Consider the following 26377-nt stretch of genomic DNA (forward strand, 5'->3'; position numbering starts at 1 on the left):
CTGCATCTATTGCTGCTCTCCTAAAATACAACCTCAAAACAGAGCTCACCCCAGCCTCTTACAAACACCTCCTTGCAGACAAAAGAAAGATTGCACTACTAACTCGTTCAATCGGCATCATTTCTTCACTTTTCTCATGTCTACGCAATCCTCCCACACTATTTAGTCTTGTCTTTTTCCTTCTTCTCACTTCCATTCTTTTCAAGTCACTTCACGTTTTTACTAGTTCTTTCGTCGACATTCTGCTTGCTGCATCTTCTGATACAGCCAACTATGGTGAATTATTCCTCCGTTAATCCGGCAGCTGGACGACCCAACAATCCCCTTCCATATTAATGCGATGGCAGTTATATGGACACTCCAGGCGCATTTCTTCCGTCGGCGTCGCCATCACCGTGAGGTTCCGTATAAGGTCCAAGAGCGACAACATCGTCGCCGCGCGCCGTATGCTGTATGCGCGAGTGAGCCGGCGACCGCTGCTCAATCTCGCCCGCACGAAAGGAAGGAAAGTGGGCAGGAAGTGCGCCGTTTCCAGTCGCGCATGAAGATTCTTGTGGAAAGGGGTGAAAATTTGGGTTAAGGTACGGCCACGCTAGCGGCAAAAACGCGCGTTTTTGACGCGCGTCAAAAAGGCTCGAACCCAGTTCGCGTGGCACGCCGCAGAACCCCCGATTCCTGCCGATATTAGAGAGCTTTAGATTAGGGGGACGCAAGCGTAGGGGCCCGCTAGCGCTTGGGGCCCCCTAATCTAAAACTCTCTATTGCCGCGCGCGGCATGACGCGTTGCCGCGCGTTTTTGCCGCTAGCGTGGCCCTACCCTTAAGTGCAATACAATAACTGTCTCTCAATAGAACTTTTGTGTGAGCAGTGTTCTCGGCGCTAAGTGCGCGTAGAAGCGATAGACCGCACGAAGGTCACTTCGCTACCCGCCGGGGTGGCTCAGTCAACTAAGGCGTTGCGCTGCTGAGCACGAGGTCGCGGGATCAAATCCCGGCCGCGGCGGCCGCATTTCGATGGAGGCGAAATGCAAAAACGCCCGTGTGCTTGCGTCGTAGTGCACGTTAAAGAACCCCAGGTGGTCAAAATTAATCCGGAGCCCTCCTCTACGGCGTGCCTCATAATCAGAACTGGTTTTGGCACGTAAAACCCCAAAAAGATGAAGGTCACTTCGCTCATTGCGTTTCCTCACGCCTGCGTCTTGACAGCGTGTGTCCGCTGTCATCGAGGGTGATGTCTTCATGTTTGGTGTGCGCGCTGACACCATGCTTGTTAATTTAGTTTAGCAAGCGAATGTTTACAAGTTGATACGGCCGGTAAAAGTACTATCCTTACTTCGTATGGATCTCTGGTAATTTGCTATCGCAATCGATGCTTCGCCTTGCGGGCGAAACTGCGACTTTTTTATTTCACTTTCTTTCTGCTTCCTTCATTTCACCTGTATATCTCTGCGACGTTTGTTTTTAACTTTTAAGTTTTTCTTCATCCACGCCGCGTACCTGCCAGCCAAGTAATTCCGCCACCTCAACACCATCAACTTTCCCTCACCTGGCTGCGCTTCGCGCTGCTGTGGAATACATTGAAAAAGAACCACCTAGCAAATGGGCAATACATTGTGATTCGAAAGCAGCCTTCCAAAGTTTTCGAGGTTTACGATGTGGCAATTACGACCAGCTGGTGGCCCAAATAAACGAAATTCGCCATTGCATTTCCGAACCAGGACATGATATAATACAGTATTTCCGTGGCTGCCGGGACATTTTACCAGCGTTGGTAATCATCTCGCCGATGACGCTGCCCGACGTGTCCAGGCTGGAGCACCGACACTCCTTGTACCTTTATCGAGAGTAGACGCTGCAAGAGAGCTTCACAATCTCGCGCATAACATCACGTTGAGTTGCTGGCATATTGCGCAGTACTCTAACCGTCAATTATACAGCCTCGACCCATCACTGAAACTGAAATTACCAGCAAACTTTTCCTGACGTGACGCAACTGCTGTGTCGGCTGTGGGTAGGAGTAGCATTCATCAACTCCTACAACTATCGTATTGGAATAGCAGACTCACCCATGTGCGCTATGGGCGAGTGTGAAGAACTCATCGAGCATCTTCTGTGACACTGTTCCCGCTTCAATAATTAACGCCAGACTCTCTAGTGTGCCTTGAATAGACTGGACGATAGGCCATTTGCAGAAGCAAAGGTCTTGGGAGCCTGGCCTCACAGTTCATCAGCCCCATCAGCCCAGAAAGCCATTCGAGCTCCTCTTCATTACCTGAAGGCGACTGACTTGAGTGCCCGACTGTAGACATGCTGCACCTAGCTTGGTGCATGTGAAAGTGCGACCAAGACTCGCGTCTTCTTTCTCTGTTTCTTTCACTCCCCCTTCCCTCTCCTGCGGTGTAGGGTAGCAAACTGGACTAAGTCTGGTTAACCTCCATGCCTTTCCTTCCTCCCTTCTCTCTCTCTCCTCCTCGCCACCCACCTCTTCTGACCCCTGCTAACTTGTTCTCTGTTCCCCCCTTTTTTTTTTCTTTTTTTTTACCCTTTCCTCTTCCCCATTCAAATAAGTTTACCCAAAGAGGGATTGACACAATTGTCAAGGTATTACAAGAAACAACACCTTGGTCAATGCATAAATAAATCATAGCATAAGCAAACTTATTTGATTACTTGAAAGCCTTGAAGCGAAATGAATTGTAATCCAATAACAAAACCAAGACTACACAGATAGACTCGACCACTTTAAGAAAAGCCTATCAAACAGGAACCACCGGAACACTGCCCTTCAAAAAGCCTACACCGATGCAACCAAACTTGAGCGAGCCGAGGTCCGCAAACCACGCCCTAAATCACAAGGACAACAACAGATCCTCTTACTACTAAATTCTCAAACACACGCCCAAACGTGTGTTTGGGCGTGTGTTTCCTCAGTAAATACTCAGTAATCCTCAGTAAATCCTCAGTAACTCCTCAGTAAATACTCCTCAGTAAATCTACCCTCACATCCTCAGTAAATACTACCCCAATTCTCCCCAGCAACCAGAAACTTTATGAGATCGTTCCCGACCTGCCTAGAGTAGCCTACAGCGGCAACACTGATTTCAATAACATTCTTCTACATGTCAAACCAAGGACAAAGATGAAGCCAACATCCGGTCCCTATGGCCGGATGTTGGATGAAGCCAACATCCGTCCCAGGTGCTCTACATGCAAACATATAAAATTTACTACTACAGTAAAATTTACAGCGTCGGATTGCGTTCACAAGGTAACTTCGAGTTTCAGCCGCACGTCAAGCAACGTCTAGTGTCTACTGTCTAATGTCTGGAATCTGCCGCTTGTAACAAACAATACATAGGTGAGACGGGACAACAAATTCATAAAAGACTCAACGGTCATCGCGCAGACATAAAACACAATTTACCTACTGCAGTAGCCAGCCACTTCAAAGAACATGGTCATATATTCGATAAAGCAAGGCTGTACGAGTATATACCACAAACTAGTTTGCGTTCGCCTTGCGAGAGGAAATATATGGAAACATACTTCATACATAAGTTTAGATGCCTACATCCGACGGGAGTCAATTTGCACGTGGCAACTTAGAATCGCTAAAAGTTGAACTAAAACCTGAAATTCTCTTATAAATACCAAAGGCACAAAACACGTTATGCCACCAGATAACCTGACCTCTTTAGCTCACCTATTGCTCCGTTTCCCGCTCTTTCCTGCCTCTGCCCTACCACTCAGTTTAATATTCTCTTCCACGTTTTTACGCATATAACAACCATACCAGCCCTTGTCTACCCCTCCCGCTTATTGTGCTGTTACCCTCCTATTTGTTCTTCCGGTTGTAGGTTTTTCTTCCGATGCGCGAGAGGCCGTGGGGGAGGGGGGGAAGGGGGAGGGAAGGGAGGCGACGTTTAGCTGCGGCACCAAGTGCCTATTTATATCAGAGGCTCCGGCAACAGTCACCAACGCCGCACGCATTTTGAGCGAACGCGGGCAAAATGCCGACGGCGTCGACAACAGTTCGGCGCGTTGCCGGTGCTGCTGCATGTCCAAGTTTATACAGCTGATAAAGCTAATATCATTACTCCGTATATCTCTCTACAAATTTGCTATCGCAATTGATGCTTCACCTTTCAGGTGAAACTGCGACAACTTTTTTATTGCGATAGCAATTATATGGACACTCAAAAGCAGATTTCTGCCGTCGGCGTCGCCGTCGCCGTCGCCGTCGCCGTGAGGTTCCGTATGACGTCATTTGGAGATGAAATCGTCGCCGCGCCCCGAACGCTGTGTGTGCGAGTGAAAGGGCGCGAGGGGCGCGTCTTTCACGGGGAGTGAACGCCCGGCTGAGAACAAACGCGCGTTCTGCGCCGTGCTCGCTTAAGGGCTGCAGAAGTAGGCGTCTCTTTTCTCCTTTACAATCACCATATATGTAGAGCAAACGCGCCTTCTTCAGACGCGCGAGAGGCCATGGGGGAGGGGGAGGGAAGGGAGGCGACGTTTAGCTGCGGCACCATTGGCGCTGAGCCGTGCTCCCTCAAGGGCTGCAGAAGATAGCGCCAACCTTTCCCTTTCCCTCAAGAACCACTTACCACCGGCTGCGGCACCAAGTGCCTATTTATATCAGAGGCTCCAGCAACAGTCACCAACGCCGCACGCATTTTGAGCTAACGCGGGCAAAACGCCGATGGCGTCGACAACAGTTTTTTTTTTTTTAATTCGAAAGCTTGCCCTTAGGCATAATACAAAGCATATCAAAAATACATGAACAGACTTGATTCATGTAAAAAATCCAGAAGTGAACGATGATACGGTCCATGAATCCAACGTTCAAGGTCGGGTGGGCGGCTTGTAGTTGTTTTTTTTCTCGCTTTCTTTTACTTTTTATTTTTTCCTTTCTTGGCTTATTTTTCCTTCTTTTTTATTTTTTACTGCGATAGCAATTATATGGACACTCCAAGCGCATTTCTGCCGTCGCCATCGCCGAGATGTTCCGTAAACAGTCCAAGTACGATAACAGCATCGCCACGCGCCGTATATATGCTGTATGTGCGAGTAAAAGCGCGCGAGGGGAGCTGACAATCGCGGCTCAATCTGGCGCCTGCAAGAGAGGGAAGCTGAAAGGAAACGCGCCGTCTTCCGTTGCGCGAAAGGCCGTGGGGGGTGGGAATGAAGGAGGGGGGCGGCGTTGTTCTCCGACAGCAACTGCGTATTCAGCGACCGCGCGCATGGCAAACCGACAATCGCGGCTCAATTTCGCGCGCGCAGGGAGGGAATTGGGAAGGCAGAGTGGGAGGGAAGGGAGGGCGGCGTTTACTCGGGCACCAACTGCGTACTTTGCACTGCCGCGCACGGTCGTAGTCCCAAGTTTATACGGCTGATAAAAATACTATCCTTACTTCGTATAGCTGTCGATTACTTCGCTATCGCAATCGATGCTTCGCCTTTCGGGCGAAACTGCGGCTTTGTGAGACCCTCACCGACACATTCGAAAGTCCTAGACGCCAGAATACCTTTTGCGGTGCCTCCACCGCACTCGGTCGCGTCACTTTAGCATACCGCCGTGACGACGCCTACGCCAAACTACTGAGGCTAACGTCCCTTGAAAGACCAAACCGCTCCCTTCCAACTACCCCATCCATTGCTCCCAGACTTCATGTCGCCATCTTAACACCTTCAGAATTACCCGACACAATGCTGCTACGCTACTGAAGTCATTCTATCGACTCATGCGTTTTTTTTTTCTTTTTTCTTTTTTACTCGCGCACTGACCAGCTGACCGGCTCTTCTAAAACCACAAACGCATGCCATCTACGACACCTACGGCTTCTCTTCAGTTCTCTGAAGGCTTCCTAACCTCTCGCTCCCCCAACACCCTTCAATGCGTCTTTTTTTTTTTTTTTTTTTTTCTCTGGCGCCTCTCCACTTACCCGCTCTAGTCCCTCTAGTCCCCTAGTCTTAGAAACCACGCCTAGAGACGTCAAGCGACAGCGCTCATTTTCTTTTCAGCCATCGACAACGACGGCACTTGGTGTCACTTTACTAACCTGTTAGAACCAACCTGCCGAGGGTGACAAGGTCGCCTTTGACAACGATAGGTCCTCCTATCAAAACGTTAGCCAGCCTTTCTGAGGCACCTTACCCCTGTTTATAACCTTTATAACACAGCGTGCTGCTCCATCTGTCGAACCCCATCTTGATTTCGAACATGAAAGAAAGTTGTTTCTGAGTGCCATAACAAGCATAAACGTCAATGCACGTCTATTTCTTGTTTTGTTTTCAGGTCTCTCTACTGGATGCCTGGAGGAACTATAAACCTGGCTGTTGGCCTCGCATCCGCATTCTTGGGTGGAGTCGCAAATAGCTTGTATATAGTCAGCGCCTACGCAGTGTTTACAAATCGCTTCGTGTCGAACACTGGTGTGGCAATAGTAAGTAACTTCGTCTAATTTACTTACTCTACGTACCAAGCTGCTTTTAGGCGATGTATATAAAATACGCACGTGATCTCTTGGACCGTGCCAATTTTACTGTAGTAATACAAGCACTGACTCGTGCTAGAAATCTGTGCGAAAAGAAAAGCATTCTATATAAAACCAGATTTAATGTAAGATATTGATAAATAATCTTCTTGCTATTCCTCTTTCTTCTGCGGGTATTGAAGGTACCTTAACAGAGTGTGTTGCTGGGCTTGTTAGTCCATACTTGCAGGTTCATTAAACGCTCACCGTAGAAAAGAAACCTTAGCACTTGTCTTGCGCCTACACTCCTGTCCCGTCTAAGGTGTGTGTTTATTAAAGCTGATAGTATGGAAGGTACGCATTAAGCATAACATCTTACATGCCCTAAATCAAGAAACGACACCAGACAGTTGCATAACACGAACAATTATGATAGATAGTTTTTACCGGATAGTCCAAGAGTGTTATTAACCAACCTCTCTTATGCAGTCATGCACACTAGAAAATATGAGCATTGGTTGTGTTACTTTACGAGGAAGCTGTGTTACTTTATATTTTTGAGAGAACTTAGCCGTCAGTATTTATTTATACGCTAGGTGATTATTTATTCCAGGCATCCTTGGAGTTCACTTTCACAACAGGAAATATGATAGGATCAATCCTTGGCGGCGCTCTCATAGACGTAAGTTTTAGCATGCCTTGTAACTCAAACAAAATGCATATTGAAAGGAATTCGAGAGTTGTAAATATTGTCCAAATTGCGCGTGCATTTGAAGCTAAAACAAAATTCCCAGCTATGAAGTCGGTACTTCCTCGTTGATGTATCGTGGCAAAGCCAGCTCGCTTCATGAGTCCCGCACGTCAAGAGTCTATTAGGTCATCACACGTGGCGAAAAAAAAAAAACATTTCGCGAAAGCTTAGGAAGGGAGGTCGCAGCTCTGAAAACAGATACGATCAGTTACCCAGTGTTTCACAGTTGGTACGTCGCAAGCAAATTGCAAAGGTTCTTACTTGTGACTCATACGGACACTCTAGCGGTTCGCATCAATGCGGACCGTCGTAAGGCCTTTGTTAGACCCCGGACAACCATCACTTCGATGATATAGGAAAATGTTGATTCGGCCGTCACCAGCTGTCAAAAAGAAGCGGTTATGTAGGTGTGAGGCTCACTTTCCTGCAATTCAAGCATACCTTGACACAGAAGACGATGCAGAGTTAACCGTCACGGCGCCTGCTCATATATCCTGCGCGACGATATATCACGCAAGCACATGGCGATGCGGGGAGTGCGAATGGTTTAACGCTGACCACGCTATCGGGTGTTTTATGAGCTTATTTGTTTTATCTGGCACAACACTTCGGGTGTTCAGTCAATGAATAGCAGCGCTTCCCCGAACTCTCTGCATGGGCAATTATTTTTACTGACATTAGGCAAAATATTAACGACGACACCAAGCAATTAACAACCAAATCATGCTTTTCGGTACTCGTTGCCAATAATAAAACACTGATTTTGGTGCAAAGAACTCAGGGGGAAACTCAGCTTATATCACTTGCAGAAATGGGGGTACCCGGCACCATTTTACGTCATCGGAGTAATCATCATCTTGGCATTTCCGGCTATCGTCAGCTTGAAGTCAGTTCTAAACAAAGATTACGGTAAGAGCACAACGCTTTCGACACGTAGTGATTTTCCAGCTCTTTGTGAAATCCCCTTTGCCTAAACTGGAGTAGATCGTACACCTTTTGTGCAAACAATTGCGGACATCAATCGAATAAGAACTTGAATTTACAATTAAAGGTTTTCGCACTTAGGAATGGTGTGGTAGTGGCTTCCCACTTGCCGTCGTCATTGCCTATTCTTGTTACACAAAGGGCATCACGGTAGCTCCGGGCAGACAATGACACAACAGCCAAAGCGTCAATCAAGCACTAACCATTTCTATGCGCCGAGTGGCTTCTAGCTGGATTTTATAATTGACTGTTGATTGTATACGAGCTTGAGCCATAATCGCAGTTTCATTGAGAGCGCAGCGCAATCTTTTTGTCTCCTCTAACCACGTATCTTCTTTGCGGCTCTAACTTCTTTTGGCTCTGCAGTCCACGTAATAGTATAACGACAGCTTCATAGTTTTCTTAGTTGGAGAGACATAACTTTGTGAAGTTTCATGCAGTATTTTAATGTAGCGTTTCTTTGCGAACTGTTATATCAGTGCACGCTAGTTCAAATGATCTATAATCATTTCGACACCCGAAATAACCCGAAATCAGCGCTTAGTAGTCATAGGTAGTAGGCTTAGCACTAGTAGGTAGCAATAACGCTTTGTGAGATATCTACAGAATTGCAGCCCCTTAACAAATGAGCACTAAAAAAATTAAACCACAATATTCAAACAAATTAAGCAATTCAAATAAATAGGCTGAGTGGATTGCACTATATAATTTCGCAGTTATCCAGCACACCATGGTTATTAAGACGAAATGCAAAAACGCCCGTGTGCTCGCGTTGTAGTGCACATTAAAGAACCCCAGGTGGTCAAAATTCATCCGGAGCCCTCCACTACGGCGTGCATCATAATCATAACTGGTTTCGGCATGTAAAACCCCAGAAAGAAGAAGAAGAAAGCTGGTGAACGAGATAAAAACACTAGAAAACCCATTGAAGCTCTAGAATCTGGGGCCTCCAAGCTCAGGCCTCCGGCCCCATGCACCTAGTTGCATGTAACAACTCAAGCAGTGAAACGGAAGCTCTGTTGTAATTGTTTAATCTAAATTTCAGGTTCTTTTGCTCAGGCGCACGATCCCAAAGAAGTCACAATGAATTATACAAAGCTGCTGTTGGACCCAATGTTTATAGCTGGTCTGGGTTGCATGGTGCTTTGCTGGGGTCAAATGGGATTCAATGAACCAACGCTGGAGCCCAGCCTTCGGGAGGTTAGTCCCCACTCTCGCGTAGACGTGACAGGGGGTTAAATGGAGTGTTTGGTACAGTCTAAACATGTCTCATATATATATTTTTTTCTTTTTTCCAGTTTGATCTCAGCAGTACCGAAATCGGTACCGTCTACACAATTCAGTTCGGTAGCTCGGCAATTGGCAGCATTATTGCTGCCGTCTTTGCGCACTTCAAGGTGTGTAGGTATAAAAATTGTCCTTTCCGTAGCTATGTAGCAGTTGAGAATGTGCCGGTAATAAAGTTTATCGATGAAACTGCCAGTAAAGTCTAAATGAGATGCCTGCATATATAACAAGACAGTTTCTTGCAGGGTGAAGCACTGTTCGCGCTCCTTGGCCTTGTATTGTCCTTCGCAGCATTCCTTATCGTTGGACCAGCTCCATTCATTCCCGCTGATCGGTAAGCATCTGAGGGTCAACACAAATATTCTTCATTTGTTTTCAAAGAACGGTGTAATGCAGTACGGCTGATCAGCAGCGGACTTCAGCACGCAAAAAGAAGAGACTATGGCACTGCAGGAGAAAACGTAACCCACCGCAAGGAAATGAAAGGCTTAAGTAAATATGGTAGGTGTAAGTGGATTTATGTTTGGTGTCGCATAGATCATCGCGTCTGGTGGCTTGGCCAGTTACATCCGGGCAGCCAAACCTGAACTCGTCGAGTGTCCAGCAAGCGGGCACTTGCTGTTCTTAGTGTACAGCAATGAGTAGCAGTAGATAGTCCGAGTTTTGATTAGGAATTGGCCCTTGATATGGTAAAAACACACCGCATAACGTCTTGTCTAAGATGATGGAATTTGTAAACAAATGAGTCATGGTTGTATTATAGTAGTTCATGACGGGGCTAGCGTAATGCGTACATCTCAAGTCACTTAAATGTAGGCAACATTTAGGTGAAAACCGCCAACATAATTTTTAGCCTGCAGATTGGTGATGGGGTCTCAATCCTCAATGTCAATCCTGCTAACCTTGTCGGCTGCTGAAGCTACTTGTGGTCGTTGTTGTTGTTGGAGAAGTGGCAGTCATTTACGATTATTACGAGTCATATTGAAAAAAAAAGAAATTCAATATTCGCGCATTCATTGTTGCTAGTTCGAGAAGCCGCTAACTAAGCCGCAAACTGGCTACTTCGCCAATTACATTGCATTGTTGAAAGCATAAGCATGCAAGTACCACTCGTGCCTTGACAAACACATTGGAACTGAAGCCTTTCACCCACTTCATAGATGAAACACATGATTTGCAGGACCCTAACCATGGTGTACATCTCCCAGATATTCATGGGCGTCGGCATTTCGTCACTCTACATCTGCGGTTTCTGTCACTCACTGACCGTGACACTGTGAGTACCACATGCGATGCGTGTACTACAGCGAACATGACATAAATATTCGTAAGGTAATTTACGCAAGAAATGCTAGCAGCTAAGAGCACACTAGGGAGCAAGCAGCCAAGGTATCATAAAAAAGTTTTCATATGGATGACCTGCAACGTTTTGTCTTACTAAATTTGGACAACAACTTCATTCGCACGGCCATCATATACCTGCAGTACATTAACCCTAAAAACATACTTCACGTCGTATCGACGCCTATACAAGAAATAAGAGCCTTGTACTTACCTGTTATACCGAGGGAAGGAACTTGAAAATAGTCCTTATTGCTCAGTTATATAACCTGTGGAAAAGAGACGACAAAGAAGCAATTCGATTAGCCACGTCACACAAAATGTATGCACGTAAAACGTAATATAGTTGTGTGAAATCATTCAAGTTAATAGTTAATAATTATGTAATAGTTCATTGTAAATTCGTTACCCATTCAATCAAAGTGAAGTGCTTTCATGTATTAAAAATTGTTGCAAAAAGCACAGAAGATAGTTGTGAAGAAAAAAAGGAAAGTGATAAGGCAGGGATCTTAGCCAAAAATGTGTCTGGTTGGCTACCCTACACCGGGAGAAGGAGAAAAAGGGAATAGAAAGAAGGAATAGAAACAGATGAAGGCAGTGAATGTGTGTACGTGCGCGGACAGCACCACGCAGTCAAAAAACGCTCGCACAAAGCGGTCGTTTTGAAAAAGCACAAAAGTGCCTTCACTACCTTTTGGGCTGATGATTGTAGAGGACGGTGTTTCATTAGTGTCTGTATGCTCAGTGGACGGTCATCTAGTGGCCTCAATGCAATGGATATATAGATTGTCTTTGTATGTGAAATTGAGGACAGTGGCACAATAGATGGTCTATCTTCTGTTCGCAGCCAGCAGACATCACCATGCAGGGTTTTAAGTCATCACAATTAATGCTGAATAAGCTCTCTGGGAATAACGCATATACAAGACGCACCAGACTGCATCGACTCAACCTTTCGCTGCAACTCGGACCTCCGCTTGCACTGCACCGACGAAAGGCATTTCTTATGTGTTGGTTGTGGTTGGAAGATGATTGTCACGAGAGACAGAGAGAGAGAGAGAGAAAGCTTTTTTTATTGAAGACGCAGTGTGTTTAGCTAGAATAAAGACGGTAAAAACCGATTCGCTACCCTACACTGAGGAAGGGGACAGGGGGAGGTAAAGAGATGGGAAAGTAGACAGAGAGAAAGGGAGCACAGACACACAATTAGAGCCTGTTGCTATCGCAGCAGACAATCACAGCACAGTATCACTTGTAGCGCTGCGAACACAAATTAAGACTACAGCCGCTTGTGCAGGTCTGATGTACTTAAAAAACTGCAACAGTGCTCGCGTCGCCCTCCACCCTCAACAGTGCCAACAGTGCCCTCGTCGCCCTCAACTGCGACATTGTGCCATTTTCACATGATTTCCTCTGATAGCGGTCTAAGCGAATAGGTTATGCAGAACACAGAAATTAAATGGACACATTAAGCATTACTTCTGAAGGTATACTTTTGGCGTCGATAGCGGTATTTCATGAGGGCTGCACAAATTTTTGAAGACGTGTTTCGGTAGACGGCATGGAAGTGTGATTAACGACGACGGCTTTACAACAACACTGAAGATGACGATGACGGCAGCATGACGACAACAGAATCACGATGGAACGACAACGACTAGGTAGCTGCGTTTTATTTTCCACTTGTGTACTCCGCGGTCTAAGCAGAGCAGAGGTGAACCGGCAAGACGAAACGGCGCACCGACAAGAAAAGCGCAGCGGGCTTCGGCGGCAAACCAAAGCCCTGGTTAGCCCAGGCATCGGAGAAACGTGTTCAGGGCCACTAGCAGCCACCTTCTCTAAACCTTCAGACAGCACGTGCGCCTCAAAGAACTAGAAGACAAACGCAACTGGGTTATGAGAGTACGGATCGGCGGAGAAGGTCCGGCGGCTGACCACTGTCAAAACAGACGAAAGACCACAGAAAAGCTATTCGATTTAATCGCGTCTAACACTTCTTCTCAAGCCTATTAGGCAGCATTTACTAAACGTAAAGTTCCTAAATTCCTAGAGAGCCTGTATCAGGGTGACTTTATTTCACACAAAGCAAGCACCACAGTATATTGCGTTGTCGAGGTTGAAGCAGGCGAGAACTTTCACTGTAACGAATCTTGATTGGTTTCGCTTTCGTTACAGCCTTGCTAGAACTGACCGTGAGAATCCGTGTCAATATAACTGCACAAAGGACATGCCAGGGCAAAATACGCAAGAAACACAGTACGCCAGAAAAGTAGATTTTAAGACTTTTAAAAACAGATAGGTGTCAAAATGAAGCTGCAAATTACATAACAGATAATAAAGAACTCTGTGATGAGCATTACATTCGAAGAAATAAAGACAGCGATACTGATACATCAGCAAACCATATTATCACATAGTAGTGACGTTTACTGGCCGACAGGCAGGCAAACGGAATTTGATACAGCGAGTGCCGTTCGGCCGGCAAAACTAAAACACATTGGTGGCAATATATTACACCAACTAATTTTAGACGAAGCTCAGGGTATTTCTCAGTGAAACTGAAACAGTTTCTGCTGAAAGAATGTGATGTTTCTTGATTGTAGCTTTTCCGTGTTCGGGTCATGAACCATTACGTTCTGGCTAATACTTGACCAGGGTAAGCTTTATGTCTGCAAAAAAGCAAAACTCACAATTAAACCTGTGCGAATATTCAATATTTCGGAGTATTCGATCGAATAATGTGCAATTCGATATTCGACTCGGCTCGAATTTTAGTATTCGAAGCTTTGAACGTTTTATAAACTAGCGAATCTACTACTCGTTTAGTAGCCGGCAGCATCTGTTGGAGCCAACATCCCTTTAAGAGCTGTTAAGACTTCAAAGAAGGTGCTTTTTTTAGCGATTACGCCATGCGTAAGTTTATAAAGCCATCAATGAAGCTGAAATAAAGCACCATAGAGGACATTCATTTTGGCTTACCTAGAAGCAATTGTCAACAATGTTCTACAGCACGTAGAGCTTCGCACATTCTGAATAAATTTGTTTCACTGTGAGACTAGAAAAATATTAGCTGAAAATGGTGTCTAGTATTTTACCTGTCGGTAATAAATTGCTTTTGTGTTGTTCAGTGACCAAGAAATGGATGTGGAGCAAGGTTGTTTTCGGACAAAAATGAGACGCACTTCCTATACTGTACTAATCTGTAGGCAACATTCAGGATGCATTAAAGTTGCTTAGTCTATAGTCTCAGTGTAAATTACGTAGTCCGTAGTGTCACCGAGGGTGACAAGGAGGGTAATAAGTAAAACTGACTAGGACACATCCATATCGTAGGCCCTATTTAATTCACATTTACCATTCTCGTTTGGATAGGTCACTTTCTATCTCATTCGAAAGAAATATTATTGTGAAGCGTTTGACAGGAAGAAAGAGGGTACAAAAAAACAAGCATTCAACAGTTCAAGAGGCACAGACAGGTCCTTTGTTTAAAAGATCGAAGAAATGCCATAATATGATGACATTCAGTAAGTCTTGTCTACCATTTTAAATAGACGTGTTATGTTCATTGCAGAGAACGTGGCTATCCAGATACAGTCCGAACTACTGGCTTTGTGTCGAGTGTGTCGCACACTTGTCTTTTCCTAGGGTGAGTCATCCTTTCACCGATAAATAGCAAGACTCGACAAGACACTCGAATAAAAGTTAAACTTATGGTACTGCCCCAACATTAGGAACATGCATTCGCCCGCAAATAACATTGGACATTTCTTCGATGTAATTTATGGAGGAGCGTAATATGAAGTGCACTGACAGAATGACTTGACACTAACCTGATGCCGTCAATGCATTAATACTGCCGCAAGGAAAACGGGCACCTGAATCCAGTAAAACGCCATGTTCATTGGCTACTACGGACACTAAGCAAGAAGTGTCTGCAACGTACATACACGACAAGGCGGTCGTTTTCTGGGCTTCACCCAAGCCCTCAAGCTTACGCAGTCTGGCGCACGGGCTTAAGATTGAAAATTAACATAAAGTGCCTGCGTTGCTGTTGTCTTGTACAAAGTGGAAGCTGATTAGAATATGTATTATGGACTGGTATTCGAGAGACCCCTGCTGTAAGTGAAATGCAAGTGCAAGTGAAAACAGAATGAAATCTTTATAGTTGTAGATATAACGACTGAGCCAGGAATTAACAGTGTAACAGGTGAGACGGAAATGAAAGGACCTAGTTGCGTTAGTGTTATGTATCTGTATTCCTCTGCATACGTTGCTGGGAACTTTAATGCACAACATTAATTTTGTAACAAGCATTCTTTAATCGTTTTCAACAGTAAACTATACATAGGGTGATTTTTTAACTGCACCACACATTTTTTTAAATCACCTTTGGCAGACAAGCACAATTCTAACCATCAAACTAAAGTACTCGATGAAGCAGACATTACTTCCACTAGCAGTGAAGTGGGTAATTGAAAAATTAACAAATGCTCACTAATTAAGATTTTACTAAATATTTTACAGCACTTATTGCAATGTACTAATTATATCTAGTCACTCTGCAAGGCATCTCGACTAAAACCGAATTCTAAGGATGGCACTGGTTTAGAGATATGTGCCATCAAAGTGGCGCTAAAAATGCAGTGTTCTACACTTACCTTTTAAGATAACGCTGTTTATGCATTAAAACCCAAAGGTAACTCGAATGTGCATGTAATTCGTCGCGCATTTTGAAAATTAGTATGTCGAAACTGGTGCAATCCTGACAATTTGTTCCTAGTGGATACGCCTGGCTAACTCACCGGCTACAATTCGTACATAGTAATATGTGCCGTATAGTAATTATTCTAATGCAATTATTTTTTCAAATCAGGTATGTCGATTTATCGTAAAAGTAATGCCCACCTCATCGAGTAATTTACTCGAAGTTCAATGGTTAGAATAGGGCGATTAAAAAAATTTGGTGGAGCCCAAAAATAGGCATGTGGTATATATAGTAAGTGTGCAAAACAAATCAATACACATTCGTTCCTGATTCAGTAATGCGTCAACCAGTCCACTTGAGTAGTATTCAGCGATTAACAATAACACTTTTAAAGTCATAGCTGACTTCTCTTTGATACTGGCTCTGCTGCACCTGCGATGTAGAAAACCCTGACGGGATCTCATCATTAAAATATTCCTCTGCCTCCACAAACAACAGTGACAACTTCACATTGGTGAGCATGGCAAGTAACACATCCATGTTTCCGCCGCCGAGACTCCTATCACTTCATCTGATCGTAATATGTTGCGAAATCTGCCGTAATCGCAGACCCAAGAGTGCGTCCAGCAATCAAAACATCACACAAGAAATTGCGCTCATTGACGCCACTTGCAAAGGAGCCCGAAAATGGCTAAACTTTCCCCGTAAACCTCACAGGTTCGCACCACCTGCCAAATGTAGACAGCGCGATTCTTTTAGATAAAGGCCGTTGTACTATCCTAAGGAATGCTAGTGTATGCCCAATTAGCACTATTCATATGAGCTCAGCTGGCCGGTCTCCGCTTCCTTTATTAACAGACAATATTTGAAAACGGCAAATTATTTAATAGTTGAGTGCTCTAGTGGTGGGAAACGGTACTTTGCAAAGAGAATTAATCCAAGTTATGTGTATTCATTGCATCCTGTAGCGCAATAAGCAAAGAATATCAGTGTGTACAGCTAGGAATAAACATTCCTGTGCCTGGGTTCCTAATTATGAAAAGATTTATATCGAGTAAATAATCCGCAACCCACAGTTGCATGTGTCGTGAATTCGCTTACGCAGTTGGACTTGATCCAATTTGAACAATGTTCAGAACGACCAGGACGTCGAAATTATATACATATGTCACAGTGCCATAGGAAAGGTATACGCGTATATGGTGGGCAAAACTATTCTCAGACGAACTCACGAACTCCAATCAAAGCCCTCAATGTTCAAAACCTACTGGTTCGGTGTGACACGGCGTCGAAAGGAAAACTTTTTTAATGCTGATACCAATAGGCGAATAGATTAATGGTGATGCGAAGTAGACTGTAATCATTGGCCATGCCAATGATTACAGCGCTGCAACCTTCTGTTATCATTGGCTGTGTCAATGCTTACAGAGGGTTCTGACTATTTGTGGCCGCTCCGTTTCGAAAGGGACACCAATAAATGCCATCATCACAATGGTGCCTAAATGGTTGGTCAGCAGTGATTTACAAAGACAAAGTGAGGCACATGAATGAAAAAGAATAATAAGGTAAATAGGTAGGTAAAGACTATTTTTTGCCCGGCAAGTTAATAGGGTGGGCTTCACCCTGCCTAGGCGTTTGCTACGAGCCCTTGCGCTCTGGTGGCGTCGTCGGCCCGCTGGACTGCCCACAGTTGATCTTCTGGGGCTGAGCTGAGCAGCACAGCACACCAACGCGCGCGGAGGCTTTCGCTAGAGCCTGTCTCCGCGTTGCTACTCGTCAACCCTTGGCATTCCCACAGCATGTGCTCAAGAGTTGCTCTTGAGCCGCATAACTTGCATTCGTTTGTCTTGCATATATCTGGATAAAGTATATTCCACATTACTGGATTACAGTATGTCGTTGTTTGTAACTGTCGCCACTGGACAGATTGCGATTTATTTAGTTTTTGATGAAGTGGTGGATAAATACACCTCTGCATTTTATAATGTGTTGTTATATCTTTGTATTTGGTCAATCTGTCTCCTCACTCCCAATCTCCGTCCTCACCTGCTTCGGCGGCCCCTGAGTTGACGGCTCCAATTTTTGTCGCAAGTCGGTTGGTTAGCCCTCGAGCTGCTTTTTGTGCACCCTTGTTGTTTCCGCCGTCCCCCGGAGAGGGCGGAGTATGGGCAGGTGTCCATAGTAATTGAACGTGTTTTGTTGGTTGCTTCTTTGTTGTGATTTTTTTGCTCCTTTCAATAATAATAAGCACTTAATTAGTTTCCTTTCTACTTTTAAATAAACCTTTACTCTTCTCTGCGCAAGACATACGAGAAAAATATGTCTGACGCCGTTTGTCAGTTGCAGCTGCGTTTTAAGGGGACCAATTAGCTGTTTGCAGTGGCGCATCAAGACGTCTTTTATTGCGATAGCAATTATATGGACACTCCAAGGGGGATTTCTGCCGTCGCCGTCGCAGTGAGGTTCCGTATTACGTCAACGGCGATGAAATCGTCGCCGCGCTCCGGACGCTGTATGTGCGAGTGAAAGGGAGCGAGGGACGCGCGCTTTCACGGGGAGCGAACGCACGTCGGAGAGCAAACGCGCGTTCCGCGCCGTGCTCCCTGAAGGGCTGCAGAATTAAGCATCTCTTTCTTCCTTTACAAACACCATATATAGAGAGCAAACGCGACTTCTTCCGTTGCTCGAAAGGCTGTGGGGGGACTAGAGGGAGGGAGGGAGGGGAGGCGACGTTTAGCTGCGGCACCAAATGCGTATTTATATAAAAAATTTGTCGCAGCTTCACCCGAAAGGTGAAGCACCAATTGTGATAGCAAATTAGTAGAGAGCTATACGAAGTAAGGATAGTAGTTTTATCAGCTGTATAAACTTGGACATGCAGCAGCACCAGCAACGCGCCGAACTGCTGTCGACGTCGTCGGCGTATTGCCGAACACCGAACGCACGCGGCGTCTTTATATAAATACGTATTTGGTGCCGCAGCTAAACGTCGCCTCCCCTCCCTCCCTCCCGTCCCCCCACAGCTTTTCGCGCGACGGAAAAAGTTGCGTTTGCTTTCTATATATGGAAAGGAGGAAAGAGACGCTTAATTCTGCAGCACTTCAGGGAGCACGGAGAACGCGAGTTTGCTCTCCGACGTGCGTTCGCTCCCCGTGAAAGCGCGCGTCCCTCGCGCCCTTTCACTCGCACATACAGCGTCCGGAGCGCGGCGACGATATTGGCGCTGAGCCGTGCTCCCTCAAGGGCTGCAGAAGATAGCGCCAACCTTTCCCTTTCCCTCAAGAACCACTTATCATCATCGATTTCATCGCCGTTGACTTCATACGGAACCTCACGCGATGGCAACGGCGACGACGACGGCGACGCCGACGGCAGAAATCTGCTTTGGAGTGTCCATATACTTGCTATCGCAATAAAACGTGTTGAGGCCAGAAGGTGGGTAAGATTTCCGACGCTGCTCGACGAGTGTCCCATTCTGAACTCGTCGAAAACCTCCGAGCCGCCCCTAGAGGCACCGGCAACAGTCACCAACGCCGCGCGCGTTCGGCGCGAACGCGGGCAAAACGCCGACGCCGTCGACGACAGTTCTGCGTGTTGCTGGTGCGGCTGCATGTCCAAGTTTATACAGCTGATAAAACTACTATCCTTACTCCGTATAGCTCTCTACTAATTTGCTATCGCAATCGATGCTTCGCCTTTCAGGTGAAATTACGACAATTTTTTTATTATCATTATTGTTTTTACACCTTGCTACCCTCTTCTCAACCCCACCTCCCAACGAAGGGATACACCCACATCCAAGCGGATTTGGTGCTGAGCACGAAAGTTCAATGTAACACGTCTAACAATCAATTTAAAAAATAATAACTGAACGTCGAATACTTCTGAACGTTACAAATGTTTTCTTCCTTTCAGAGGTCTGATTATGCCCCCAGTAGCTGGGTATCTAGTCGATGCCTTCAACTACAGCACTGCGACTTTAGTTATGGCTGCTCTCCTCGCAGCTTGGGTAAGCCTTTCTCTGCGTCTATCAAAACAACCCCAATCCCGAAGTTACGGCTTCTGCCCGGCTAATGGACATGCACTCATTCGAGCAGCAAGCAAGTTCCTAGTATTCTCCTGAACATACTGCGAACATTGGAAGATATATTAGAAATATATAGTGCTTCCTGTTTATCTGAATGTTCCTTCCTGAATGTAGTCATTTCCGGCTGCGTTGTTTCTGAATATATAGCTCAGGCGCCAAAGCGCGAGCTATAACGATCTTTCTCTTTCTTCTACATAAAAATTTCCGACGTCGTTAAAAGCAGTTCTTTTGCATTCTGGTAGTTCTAAAATGCTATGCGAAAAACATCCCATCAACCATACCCACTCCCGCAAAAAAAAAAAAGAAATGCAACAAGAATGCAAGCAAATAGTCCATAAACTGACGAAATAGTAAAGAGTGAAAAGGAGCGTTCATATTTCTATTTGTTTTGTTGCTTGACGAAGTTTGCCTCGGCTAGAGGTCTCTAATTCGCTAAATAACACTAAAGTGCACGCTATTGCTTTTTAATGCACGAAAAGCTTGCCACCTACTGCACTTCACGGCGGTCACTTTCCCTCATTCAACGTTCGTTAACCATTTGCAGGTTCCAGTCATGCTCGCTGTGTGGGTGTCCAAGGCTTTCTGCAACTTTAGAACAGCAAAGCTAAGCCTGACAGATCCAAAGAAACAATGTTCAATTCAGAATAATAATAATAATATAGCTTCGAAGAAATAAAACTTGTTGCTTGACAACGCTCTGCCATTTTTCTGTGAGACTGTGTTTAAATCAATAGTTTCATCTTTATAAACGAATCAAATGTTTCTTCAACACATTAGGAGTGGTTTTGAAGGCGGCACACACAATCTATTGAAAGGCGTATTAAATCTTGAAAAAGTGACTGAGATTGTACGCAAACTCATTTGCAGTTCACTTCAAAGTTGTTCGTGGCCAACTGAAGTCAAGCAGTTCTCCAATAACATAGAAAAGAAATCCCCTAGGTACACCAGAACATTCAGCAAACTGCACATTCTAGAAAGCGAATAGCTCCTTTTAGTTTTTTTTTTTTTTTTTGTAGTGCTTTGGATTGTTCCAGATTTCTTCATTTCTGAAATCAATCAGTGAAATCACTGCGACGATGGCGAACTGCGTTCTGCCGGTGTTTATCCTCGGCCGTTCCACTTTTACCATACCAAGTGTTTCTCTTTATGCGGAGCACTTTCTTTTAGGAGAAACTATATCATATCTAGGCCCTCTGCCGTTCTTGCAGATAGGCTACGGGGCTAGGTGGACATCTGCAGCAAAAAAAATCTTTATGCATTTTGTTTAATTGCCGAAATTGTGATGATTAACATTTAAATTCGGGCACATGTTATAATTACGAGGGAAATTTTGTAACATTCACTTTCGGGCATATGTTGGAATTGCGAAATTGAAGCCGAGTAGTCAAGTAACGTCTGCATGGCGGCTGATACAGCAGCCTTAATATATATGCAAGTACATGAATGAATTATTTCTAGCCATGCTGTAGCACGCAAGCCAAGATGCACATAATATCTATGCTCGTGTGCCACAAATGTGCGGAAATTTTGCTAACTATATCGTAAAGGAGAGAGACTCACAATTCTTAGTATAAGCCCTGCAAAGCCGCTTGGCGAACGCTAAACGACAAGATTCACGCAAAGTGTAACAAAAGTAAACTTTTCGCATTGAGTCATTGTGACAATTACACCTTTTCTGTACAATCTCACCCCTGATGTAATACCCGGGAATCCATAAGGAAATAAAAATGAAATGAAAACACGCACTGCGCGGCCCGAGCCGATAAGCGTACAAAGTGGGAAAAATCATACTACAATCCCTATTTGCGTCCTACATATTCCATGCCGTCGTGAATCACAATCACAGGTGCCCCAGTATCCTATGCGTTTTTACAACGTTCACGTAAAGGGACACTAAAAATGAACAATGAGTTAATTTCATTTTGTGCAGAATAGGTTTAAAAAAACTGTTTACCTTTAATTGACGGGAAAATGCCCCGGTATTAACAGAAACGATAACCAGCGAAGTTCCGCTTTACTTACCGTTTTCTCCCTTTCTTTCTTTAATTTCACACCTAAATTGCAACACACGTACACGTTCGTGTAAAGCCACTATTTCAAAGAATTACCGCATTTCTCTGGCGTTCTTCTTCAGCAAATTTTCTGAATTCACAAGGTTGAGTGTTTCGTTTTCTTAGAATGCAACGTAATTCGTGTTTCTCGATAACGTGTTAGTACGTGGTCGCTAGCAGACGGTGTTCAATGCCGCTACTTGAAGCAAGCCCGCGAACCTCAAAGCTGTCTTTCGCGCCTGTCGCTTCCGGAATGTGCACTGTACAAAGTGTCATTTATGAATGTGACACTTTCCGGAATGTGCACTGTACAGTTACCAGTGAGTGATTTGATGTCTCATTTTATGCTCAATTTTTGGAAAGTGGCATTCGCTTATTTTTCCGCTATTTCACAAGCGACGAGCACTCTCTCTCAACAACGCTGTAACCTTCTATCTGATAGCCACAGCTTGTACGTACGCTACGGACGCATCAAATTCATTATCACTATATAACCAGCGGCTGCACTATATACTGTATGTCCACTGTTACTATATATTTCCACTGCAGGTCAAATACCTATTCCAGCTATCTTCTATTAACCTCGCCGGCAACGACCTCGCCGACGAAGTTGCTAGGAGAGCACACGAAGAATTGCTTCTGTGCCTTTATGGAGGACTGACGCAGCCCAACCTATGACATTGGAGAAGTGGCACACACCTAAATTCACTCACAATCAGTTGCATTTTCTCGGCCCATTTATGCTAATGTGGCTGTTACCTCGGCTTCCCCGAAGTGAGGAAACAATGTTGTGTCGCTTACGCCTGGGCATTCCCCATTGCATATTAATTTTGGTTGGAAAGGCCTATAGCGATTAGTGCAGTGCCTGCGGTGTCGAAAAGACTACAGAACACCTACTGTGCAACTGCCCACCCTCTGAAAGCAAAAGACATGACCTCCACTCAGCTCTAAATCAGTTGTACAGAAAACCATTCACCTTGAAGAGAATCTTGGGACCATGGCCACGCATATCGGAGTGCCAAACAACCACAAAACCACTGCTGCGAGTTTTGAAGCCTATCGGACTGAGTGACGGTCTTATCCGGACTGATTGACCGTCTGTTATAATGTTTAGAGCAGAGTGCTGTTACTACGTCGGCGATATCTACAGCGAACTATCTCTTCTTCTCTTAACCTCTTAACCTCACTTAACCCCACTTTCCTATCTCCCAGTGCAGGGTAGCCAACCAGGCTCAGTCCTGGTTAACCTCCCTGCCTTTCATTTATCCTTTTTTTCTCTCTCTTCAATTAGCCCCTGTCTTGCGTAAGCGGACTCCATTATACGCCTGTTCCAAATGTCGTCACACCACGTAATCGTATGTCATCGTCGATTACGTTTCCCTTCACTAGTCGCACATACCGTTACTGCAACAGACCACTGGTTACACACTCTACGCATGATAATATGACATTGGCCACGACACCACCCCTTCGCAAATGGCGGCCAACTCCATTTATTTCTCTTAGCTTCGACGAGAAAATCAGCTCCCTGGGTTTGCCCTCGGATACATGCTGCCGTCTTCCTTTGAATGCATGTCAGGGCGAAAGAGACAATCATATTGTCTTTTTGTCTCATGCTGGCATACATTCAAACTGCAGTACGAACTCGCCCAAACAACCACCTTGCCGAGGCATCTTCCTAACTCTTGGCGTTACACATATCATTTTCCGTTCCATCGCTCGTTGTGCGCGAGTACTGTTCCCAAGTTTCTTTACTCTTGACATATAAGCTACCTATAATCTAACCCGTTAAATTCATTCAATAAACTACGAAAATAAGGTTATAAAATGGAACTTTCTTGTGCGCATGGGACAGCACAAGACGACGAGGCGCGGTGTTTCTTCGAGGCTTTTCCGTTGCTTAGTCTTCGGGCCTAATCGTAAACTCAAAAGAAGAAATTTTGTATTTTCTGCTTCTACCTTCACCATGACATGGTAAAACAATGTGTGAACAACGAAAACAACGTAACGTGGTTGTCACAAATCTTTTCCTTACAGGCAATGCAATGCCTCTGAGGAACAAATGGTATTGAGCGGCCGTATCCCAGACGTGGGTTCCTCTGTGCAGATGACGTTTTTTTTTTTTTTTTGCGATGTGTTTGCGCGTTCTGCTACAGGTATAGCCTGATTACCCATAAATGCATAGCGCAGTAAAAATGATAACATCACATCACATTTGATCCAGTGCGGTTTTGTTGAAAGCGATCTGCCAAAGTGCCACAACAAGCTTTTGGGACTGCGGTTTTTATGAAAGCATTGCTCTAGCGCGGATTCTCAAAGCGATCGGCCCGATGACGAAGGCATATCAGTGGTGATGGCCAATCACTCATGGCATTTTCCTAACAGAAGTTTTCTTTAAGGGAGGCTCTTGTGCTCGTGAACTTTATAAGCGCCGACCTTCTTTTCACGTCGTGCATGCTGATGAAACAATACAGCTGACGTTGATCTGGTTAAATTATTTCGTACTAGTTGGTGGGCGCAGCCTTCGCAGTATGGTATATGGCTCATGCAAGTAAGTAACAATTTGATTACTGCGAAATAATGTACTCCATTGAAAGAACATAGATTCATAACGAGGCTGCGAAGTTGTTCCATAAGCGTGGAACACAAAGTGTAGGTCCAAATTCTTTCCGGCCGTGGAGCCAATGTCACCCATTATCGGCCTGGTTGGCCGTACTGCGAATAAGACGAGGAAGACGCATGGCAACATTTTTCACAGGTACAGTAGGTACCATGTCTATGCACTCGTGAACTCTGCAACATTAAAATAATTCTGAGGTGTGGCCACATTTCTTACGTCATATACGCTTCCTCAGGCTCAAGAGTCGACAGTAAAAGCGATAACCCCGAAAGTGATATTATGTCTGCTTTGCGAATGCGAGTCCTGCTGCCGGCGTCGGGACAAATATAGCTACGATGGCTTCCCTAATGCAAGTCAGTGGGAAATAAATGGATTGCTTGGCAGCGTAGAGGCATCCATGGTTGGGCATGATCCAACTCTGATCTACCATTCAGCAGTACACCATTGCGTTTTTACTTGTTGCGCAGTATGCGCTTCGTCACTAGGCAATTCTGAGAGTGACTCATCTGAGACACCGTCATTGCAGTTTCGCTCACAGAATTTTTATGCCATCTCTTAAGGGAAGTTTGGATGTTTGGAAGGCATGCGTTCTCTCTATTGCCAGTAGCCAGGGCAGCGTCGAGTGAATTTGCTGTCATAGTAGCACAGTGGACAGGAAACAATCCTCCACGTGCATGGAAAAGGAATAGGCAGAGCAACATCTGTCGTGCGTGTTCCCACCGCCCACACTAACGAGGAAAGCGCTATAACTGCTGCGCACAAGTGGCTGGCACTTTCCACACCACCCTCATCGGATGTTGTACTTCTACAACGGCTGTACAACAGATAGGATATTCACTACCATTTCACCTAAGTGATCCCTTTCCAGTGAACTTGGAGTACTATTCAATGCATTTATCATCGGGCCGTAAAAGAGCGCGACGTGTTGCACGTGGCGCCTGTAGAGGAAGTCGACGTCATTTCAATCTGAACACCCTGTAATGATTCCTTTTGCCGCTTTTTTTTCTTTCTTTTTTGCGATCGATTCTTGATAAAATAATGAACGAGGCCAATTGTTGTTGGTGCTCATTAAAATGTTAACTGCTCTTGTTATTCAAGACGTAGCTTAGTCTTAATCATCTCAGCGTGGCATAGCCTGTGGACTAAGCCCACGGGGGAAGATAGCCATAGACTTGTTGCTAGTAGTAACATACTTTTGTGTCCTCCTATACGGCAAAAATAAAATAAGGTGTACGTTACGGAAGAAAGGTCTTCAAAATACCAAGAGAGCAATTAAGCGTTAACATTTGTTATCCGCGCGATACCTCGGCACATCGGCCTCGGAAACGAGTCAGCAAGCAACAAATAAAGGTTAGTCACGCCAATTCTGCTTGCACCGCCTTTCGTTGAACAACTCATACATTAGTCATTTGCTCCGTATTTAAGCGGACGTTGTCAAATATCTTTAAAAAACGTGGATTAGAAAAAGAAGAAACAACTTCTATTCAGCTACACATCACTCTCGATCATTTTTTTTTTCTGTAACTTTACAGAAACGGTGACAGGAGCAAAAGGCATCAAGGCCTGACGGAGGCTCCTGCTCCGTTCAAAAAAATTTTGACAACGGCGACAGCTTTCATGTAGCACAAAAGTAAATACAACAACGTCGTTTTAAGATATTGTAACAAACAAGACAGCTTTGTCGACTAACAGATTACGTGATAAATAAACACTAGAATTGAAATTAATCACTACTTCGTGACATGTGAGACATTGGTATTATGTAACATACACTCGATATAAACATAAAGATACATCACAAATTGTCAACATAATAACCAGGGTGGAATAAATACTAAGTAAGATTGTACGGTGTTATATCTTTAAACAGCATGAAGAACATATATAAAATATAACAGGTAGCAAGCAACAAAAATTAGCATGTAATTACAGCACGCATTAGATATATAATAGGAAGTGAAAATAATCAGTTATATTCGATTTCTTTTTCAATTAACAAGACCTTGAAAGATTTCTTAGTAAGCATATTGTACTCTGTAGATCCCAGACGATTCAGCAAGGCCGAGATTTGATAGGTTA

The 26377-nt window shown here is 44.7% G+C and overlaps 1 protein-coding gene across 3 annotated transcripts in view; it reads left to right on the forward strand.

Moving 5' to 3' along the window:
- Positions 1-26377, forward strand: part of LOC119460615 (MFS-type transporter SLC18B1) — a 138972-nt gene that overhangs the window by 47954 nt on the left and 64641 nt on the right. For all 3 annotated transcript variants that reach the window (XM_049673094.1, XM_049673093.1, XM_037721637.2), the window contains 10 exons: positions 6295-6442; positions 7086-7154; positions 8033-8132; positions 9253-9407; positions 9506-9604; positions 9740-9828; positions 10675-10770; positions 14407-14481; positions 19456-19549; positions 20172-20326. In XM_049673094.1, coding sequence (XP_049529051.1) covers positions 6295-6442; positions 7086-7154; positions 8033-8132; positions 9253-9407; positions 9506-9604; positions 9740-9828; positions 10675-10770; positions 14407-14481; positions 19456-19549; positions 20172-20303 — 1057 coding nt within the window. In that variant the 3' untranslated portion in view covers positions 20304-20326. Of the gene's footprint in view, positions 1-6294; positions 6443-7085; positions 7155-8032; positions 8133-9252; positions 9408-9505; positions 9605-9739; positions 9829-10674; positions 10771-14406; positions 14482-19455; positions 19550-20171 lie in introns of those variants that run through there.

Source organism: Dermacentor silvarum, chromosome 8 (assembly GCF_013339745.2).
Source record: "Dermacentor silvarum isolate Dsil-2018 chromosome 8, BIME_Dsil_1.4, whole genome shotgun sequence".
NCBI lineage: Eukaryota > Metazoa > Arthropoda > Arachnida > Ixodida > Ixodidae > Dermacentor > Dermacentor silvarum.